The sequence below is a fragment of the Entamoeba invadens genome (genome assembly GCF_000330505.1).
Source record: "Entamoeba invadens IP1 unplaced genomic scaffold scaff_1105074726317, whole genome shotgun sequence".
In the NCBI taxonomy this organism is placed as follows: Eukaryota; Evosea; order Mastigamoebida; family Endamoebidae; genus Entamoeba; species Entamoeba invadens.
This window is the reverse complement of record NW_004440302.1, coordinates 31,409-39,644: the sequence shown is the minus strand read 5'-3', so window position 1 is coordinate 39,644 and position 8,236 is coordinate 31,409. Positions and strand designations below refer to the sequence as shown.

At 24.7% G+C, this 8,236-nt stretch overlaps 1 protein-coding gene across 1 annotated transcript; it reads right to left on the bottom strand.

Annotated features, from left to right (window-relative positions):
- Nucleotides 1–28: 28 nt before the first annotated feature.
- Nucleotides 29–318, bottom strand: EIN_233330 (putative actin; the record flags this gene model as incomplete). The annotated part of the gene is made up of 1 exon (XM_004256085.1): nt 29–318. A coding segment is annotated over one exon (290 nt), but the record flags the coding sequence as incomplete, so codon positions are not given.
- Nucleotides 319–8,236: the final 7,918 nt, after the last annotated feature.

Sequence of the window (8,236 nt, the reverse complement as noted above, 5' to 3'; positions counted from 1 at the left end):
AGAGTCTTCAAAGTCTTCAGTGAGCAACAAATTATGTTCTTTTGGATCAGTTTTGAGTTGTTCATATGTGTATTTCCACAGTTTCTCAAGTGCTTCATAGTCTGCTACTGTTGCATTATCAAACACATCAACAATACGAAGTTCGTTTTGTTTTTCAAATGCTTTATTACCAACAAAAATGTCTGTTTCGTTCGTTTTTGAGTAACCAACTATACTTGGAAACACACATTTCGGGACATTTTCTTTTTGGTCTGACAATCCAGCTTTCATAATATAAGAACCGTTATCAATAATAACAGCTGGTTTACAATCAGACATTTTGACAATGTCCAGTTTTTTAAAAAATTAAATACACAATAAAACTGCACACAGTGTAATTATATTTTGGAAATGTACAATTAAAATTTATGGTGAACGGACAAAATAATCTGGCAAAAAATAATCCGACATTTTATAATTTTACTTTTAATAATTTTCAATTAAAAATGCAACAAATTTCAACATTATTTCAAGTCATTTTTTGTTATTTAAAAATAAAAATAAAAACATAATTTTTATTTTTTAAATTGTCTATTTTTATAAAAATTGGATAAAATAATATAAAGTATCATAAGTCAGTTATTGATTGTTTTCTTTTTTTCTTACCGTCTCCAACAAATCGTCTTTTTGAGAGAGGAACATAATCACTTTTTCTTTTTATTCTTCCTTTTTTCTTTGTTATTTTGTCTTTGGGTGTATCAATCCGTGTATCAACTGGAGTGGCAATTGTTGTGTCTGCAATTTTGTCTTGTTTTTGTTGTATTTGACACATTTTATTTTCTGCGTCTTTATCTTTTAATGTTTTAATTTTCAAACTGTCTGTCACTTTTTCAACAAAACTTTCATTCACATTGCAAAGATGTAAATTTGTAACATTTAAATCTGTCTCTATTTCATTACTTTCATTCATTTCATATAATTTGTTCCAATGATAATCTTCTACAACTTCGACCAAATTGTTTTGGAAATCTTTTTCCATTTCATTACCACTATAATAATTTAAAGTCAAATAAAACAATTTCGTCGGTCTTCTACTGTAATGGTTTTGGCCCTTGCTCATTTGTTGAAGTTTTTTGAGTTGCATTTTTTCGACATTCATGATATTCAATATGAGAGCCTGTAAAGATGGCTTCTTTGTTGACAACCTTTTTGTTAACGCCTAGTGGTAACTTTCAGATAAGTTGTCGGTTCTTATTTGTTGATTGAATTGTTTCCACAGTAAAATTGGATATTTCTCAATCCATTTTTTTTCAAAATAATTAATATTTTCTCGAATTCCATTTGTTTGTTTTATTTTAATGAACCGTTCCTTGACTTCGCTTGGTTTATAAAAGGCCAACGTTTTCAATTTGTTGACAATTGTCCAAATTATGGAATTTGGAAAATAATAAATTGACAATCCACTTTTTTGTACACATCTCCATAAACACTGCGAAAAATTGAAATAACACCCATGTACAAAACATTCAAAATAATTTAAAGCGTTAATTACTGCATTCTCAAAGTCGATCATAACACTAACATTTTTGGAAAATAAAGGTTTTTCCCAAACGGAAAGAAAAAAGGTATTTATTATTTCAAACAAATTAATAATTTTTCTCTTCTTCTGTACATAAGACAATGAATCAAAATAAAACATTGACCATTTGATAATATACAATGAATAGTGTACAATTGTTCATAATTGGATGGACACGAACTAAATGTCCCGTCCATCAATACATAAGATACTGTTTTGGATTTCATTTGTTTAATCTTAAATGCATTTATTAAAATGAAAAGTCATCGTCATCTTTAACATAAAAATTTTCACTTTCGAATAATTCATCAAACTTTTCTTTGATTAATTCCGCTTTAAGTCTGTTGATCGTACGTCTTATCGTTGTTTGTCGTTGTTTGTCATTTATAAACAACTCTTCATTAAGATCCATTATTTTGGTAGCTGAAAGTAATAAATTGGCATTTTTTGAAAAGACGGTGCGGACTGTTTTGTTGGTATCTACTCTGTCTTTTGGATTATGTGGATGTTTTGTTTTTTCTGTATCTACATAAGAATAATCAACAAAATGTATTTGACCATAATCGTCAGGATCACTTTTAACAACTTTAATCTTTACATTACAATTTTGACATTTATAAATACTTTCATTCTTCTTTCCACTTTGAGAATGATAAATGTAACCTTGAACAACTGGCAATAAGTTGTAGGTTCCATCTTTGCATCTTTTTTGGCTTTTAATCTCTTTTAAATCTGGATTAAATGACATACACAGTTTTATTATTGTTTGTTTAAATAAATATATTATGATTAAAAAACTCGTTTTATTTTTATTCGAAAGATCAATTGGTTATTTACATAAAATAAGACGAAAGGATTAAAATATGATAGACACCAATAATATGTATTTATATGTATTAAATATTATAAATTTAATTTTATTGATTATTTTTAATGTTGTCCAAGTTACACAATACATTAAAATTATGATTTTTATAAAATGTATCGAAACATAAAATGACCAATTAACATTAAAATACTTCTGCAGTAAACAAAAATATATTAGCTTGACTATTATTATATCTTTTATACTTTTTATGTGGTATATTATAAATACAAAGCAACTAATTTTATATAAAAATAAAAATAGATTAGTAAAAGTATTTTACATTGATTTATATTATATAAATAATAGTTTACAAACACACAATGTTATATATACAGTTAATAGAATAAAAATTATGTTTTTATTTTTATTTTTAAATAACAAAAAATGACTTGAAATAATGTTGAAATTTGTTGCATTTTTAATTGAAAATTATTAAAAGTAAAATTATAAAATGTCGGATTATTTTTTGCCAGATTATTTTGTCACCAATCATACAAATCACTTAAATCAATAACCACTGTCAGCAAATTTGTTAATTTTTTAGAACAATTTGTAACGTTTTGATAGAAGATTCAAACTGGAGCAAAACACACGATTCGGCAGTACCAAATGATTGTTGTACACGATAATCAAGTGTTGGAAAAATAATTGTGTTTGTTTACAATAATTGGAGCGATATTGAATTAAGATTGTTGGAAATGCGTGTTGAATATACTGTAATCGATGATGTTGATATACTAGAATGTATATTGTTTTTTCAAAATAAAAATAACTACTTTATAACTTTTTTTAATTGATACAATTGTTTGATTGAACAATTTAAACAAAAAATTACAAATTGAAAATGAATAATTGTAAAAGAAACTGGTAAAGTTGTTAATTTTTTACAACAATAACAATGAAAAAAATCAACACATTAAATACAATGATTTTTCTGAATTTGAAAAAGTAAATGGTTGTAATGTGGTTATTTGTTCAGCACAAAAAGAGTTGTTTTTGGAAATACAAGTAAAAATTAAAAAAAGATTCGAGTTGAGATTTAACTGTGTTAAATTTAATGGTTTTGAAAGTACAAGTAATTTTGTTTACTCAAATTTGAATATTTATACATTGTTTACCTTATATTTTGGCAAAATTACAAAAAACAAACAAACTGTTAAACCTTTACAACTTGAATATTTGTTGGAAGAAATTGTTCAACTTAGAACCGTTGTCAATGATGAAATAGAGTTCGTGTTAGTTAAAAAATGGATGTTAATTGTTTTGATATTATTAAAATATATCCAAATTTGTGGAATTTTTATTTGTATATCTCTGCTGTATTTCCAATGAGTACAATGAGTGAATCTTGTTTTTCTACAGCAAAAAAATACCTAACAACCAAACATTTCAATCTCTTCATTCAGGGTCGGCTAAACGATCATGTTATAGAAAAAAAATTTAAAAAACAATAAAATGGTAAATAACATTATCATTTTTGAAAAACAAAAAGAAAATGACAAAACATGATTTTTTATACCAAAAGATAAAATGAAAAATATAAAACGATAATTTATATTGAACACCAAATTATTTTCAAATTATTTGAAAATACAACAACAAACATTTATATTTGTGTTGATATAATTGTACACTAAACATTTTCAATTGTAAATTATACATGTAAATAAAACTTATTCAAAGTTACTCTGATAATAGTTTTTTATTCCGGTTATAATTATTATTTTGACTGATTATTATCGTATTATGAATAAACGTTTTTAAGAAGATAATTAACTAAAGATAAGTTTTACTGGTTTGAAAGTAATATGGTTTCCTTTATTCGAAAAAAATACATTGTTTGTTTTATATTATTGCAAAAGATAATAAAATTACTTCTATTTGATTGTTTAATTTATACTTTAATTTAAAAAGGACATGAATAAACTATTCAAAACCTTTGTTAAACTGACAAATATACATATATATACATAAACAATTAATAGATGTGAATGTTGAAAAAGTATATTAATTGTTTAAATAAAAATTTTGAGTTGAAATCACTAAAATAATTTCTAATAATTATTATTTTTATTTGTAAGTATTTTCTGTGTATACAACAATTATAATGAGTGAATATTGTTATTTAATTTTAAAAACTTTGCATTCTATAATTTCACATGCTTTTTACTGTTCAATTGTTGTTCTTTAAAACCGGATTATAACACATTGTAATGATGATTTATACAATACAAAAATTTTGTTTAAATCGTTAACTATAGTTTTATCAATTTTTAAAAACATTTTAACTCTAAAAAACTTTTTAAGTTTTTTGTTAACAATATGCTAAAACTAAAAATGAACTGACACGTATTAGAGATTGCCACGAAGTTGTTTAAAAACTGGATCTTGGCCGACCCTGCTTCATTTTACGCGAAAGTTGTGCTCAAAAAGAACAAATCAATATTTTAATCGACAAATAATATTTTTAATTAAAAAAATTTTGAAATTTTGTTTAAATTGTTAACTATCGTTTTATTAATTTGAAAAAAAAACATTTTACATTTAAATTTTTATTAATATTTTTATTTGCAATTTGCTAAAACCAAATAAATAATGGCACATATTCGAGATTGCCACGAAGTTGTTTAAAAACTGGATCTTGGCCGACACTGGTTGAAGTTACATTAATTAAAATGTTATATGGAGTTAGTTTTAAAAATGTAGTACAGACAATCGGTATGCAGAGAATACATCAGAATCACGGAAGAAGTTGAGAAACCAAACAAAAAATCCTACGTGTTTGCATTTTAGCGTGATATTAATATATTATCGTATTTTTATTGATGACTAACATAAAAAATAAAAATAAAAAAGACAACTCATTATTTTAACATAAATTAAGTTATCAATCACAACATTCCACAAAGTAGTTTCTTCTTGTTTATCAACATAAATAAATGATATTTATTTAATACATTTAATGAACTGACCACATGTAGACTGTAAATATATGTTATTGGCCGACTTGTGATCGAATCGGCAACGATTCTGCATCTCCACACCCAGTTCTAAGTTTTCTGTGTTATGGTCCGACACTCATACATCACACAGATACCAGAAACGTTTAATATTATCAACAAAAGAATTATGAATGGCAACAAATATTACTTGTTGAAGAATCTTTAATCTCAAAAAGTCGACTCTCAGTTTTAAAATATGTAATAATGTTATTCAGTCGCCAATTATATGTACTTGGATGTTGTATAAAACATACCCTCTAGACAAGGTAACAATGCTTTGTATCCAATTTTCAATGGAAATATTGGGATAGGCGACCAAAGTTTTTAATCAAAATACACACACTTTTAAAATCTTTATTTATCGAATTCAAATAAGTATTCAACAAATCAGTCAATATATAATTGGCTTGCAGTAGTAGTGTTTAACAATTTTTATTGTATTTCATTATGAGATAATTGGAGTATATACAAATGTTTTCCACAGTACGAACAAATGATCATTATTACCGTTGGAGCTATCTTTTGATTAGAGTAAATTGAGTTGTTTTTATATTTCAATTCGGGGTTTAAATAAAGTGAGGGGAGAAAGCCACGTCTAAAGATAAACCAGCAATTTTTTCTTTGTTTTTTTATCACAATAATATCATTTTTTACTTCCAAAAAAGAAGAAATCAATTATGTTTTACTCTTATAACATTAAAGAGTCTACATAGCGCCGAGGAGTCATCTTTTATTACCCACATCTTTTCCTTTGGTATTACCAGGTTTTATCCAAGCCAAAGTCAAATAGTGGTCCTGTGCTATTCAAATGGCAAGAATTTGTTTTGAGAATAAAATGGAGAGACAATCTGACTCTTCAGGTTCAAAGCGTTTCCTTCAAAGCCTTTGGAAACACAGAGTTAAGACTTGCTGAAATGGCGAAGATGCAAGGTGAGAAGGCTCGACTTACTCTTCCTGGGAAATTGCCTTTAGGGTTTACCAGACCCTATCCAGCCAACTTTCGATGTGAGATCTCACTTACAGGAGGCATCGATAGCTACTTTTGACAATTCACACTTTGTGGTGTCTCCCTCGTGTAGGGTTGATCTCTTTTTTACTTCCAAAATATATAAAATATAGAAAAATCGGGTCATTTAAGTTGTTTTTTTATTTTTTTTTTCAAAAATAGAAAACAATTTGTGTTGATTTGAAATTAAACTGTTGTGATACAAAAACAGTTCGTTTTTTAACACATTTTAAACGAATTATAACAATGTTTCAAATTTGTGTTTATTTAAAAATGATAAATACTATTATACAAACTATATGAATAGTTTACTGTTATAAACTTTATTTTTTAATTTTTAATAGTTTATTGATTTTTATTTTTTGAAAATAGATTCAATTGTTATATGACAAATTCTATAATATAGTAAAGTATAGTAAAAATAATTAGAGATATAATTTTATCAAGACTAATGTCAATTGTCTCTTTTAAAAAAATCTATAGTAGCTATAATACTTATGAATAATAATCAATTGTGTTTTTGTGGAGATGTGGTATTGATACTTGGTTGTATATTCAATATCACCGATTTAAAAATCGGTTCAAAAACAAATAAAAAAGTTAAGATTTGACAGTTTATGGCACAATTAATTTTTTATAAAGTTGTGGATAAAAATAAAAATGTTTATATGCAAATGATTGTACATCAACTGAACAATAATATGACACTACTTTATATTATACATTAACATCACATAATCGATTTAAAGAGAGTGTTTTTATCACAATAATTATAATTGTCATAATAATAATATATTATATAATTTGAATTTGTTTTTTTTAAATGTTAAAATAATCACAAAGAAAAAATTTAATAAATTGTTTATAACAAGACAAAAAACTATTCATATTATTATAATTATATCAATATAAACTAATAAAATGACTAAAAATTGTTTAAAAAGTTGGGTTTTATATGAACAATTTATTTCAAACTCTCTAATAATTTAAAATTAAGATAAAACAGTTCAGAGATGAAACCAACACAAACAACCAAAACAATGATTGTGTTGAGTTGGTTCTGATACCCATCACCGTTTGAAATTCTTATTTACACATCACACACAGATAAATTAACAATTAGATAATGCAAATTACCCACAATTAAAAATTTGTTTTTATGTTATTTATTATATTTAAATAGTCGATAAACACAAAACAAATTAACGATTATAAATGGTTTAAAAAGGTGTATTGTCAATTGTTTTTTATTAGTATTTCTATTCTTATTAACTGAATTATAAAATTAATGGTTTAAATATTAATGCAAATCAATTAGATTGTTAATTTTTCTGTTGTAAATAAGGAACTGTACCTTATTTATTTTTTAATCTAAACATTTAATAAATAGTATTAAAAATTAACCTAAAATATGTTCAACAAATTATTGATCAAAATAAAATAAATAGTATAATATTAATTAATTTTTTAATGTTTGAGTAATTATAATATGTTGTTGAATGTTCATTTTATATATTAAAATATATTATTAAAAAAAGAAGATTCTTAAATAATAAAAAAAACTAAGACTGAACCTTTTTTTCGAATGCTAGCCTGTAAAAGAACAAAAAATAAAGAAGTGCAGGTTTTTCTCCAAGTGTGGCTTTTTCCCTTTACTTTAATGAAAATGTTGTTGTTTAAAAAAACAATTAAACTTTTATGTTTTTAATTTTGTTAACAAAAAAATAAATAAATGTTTTTATTAATCAAAAAAATTGAAATACTTTATACGATATTTTTATAATTTGTTTATTGTTTTTACT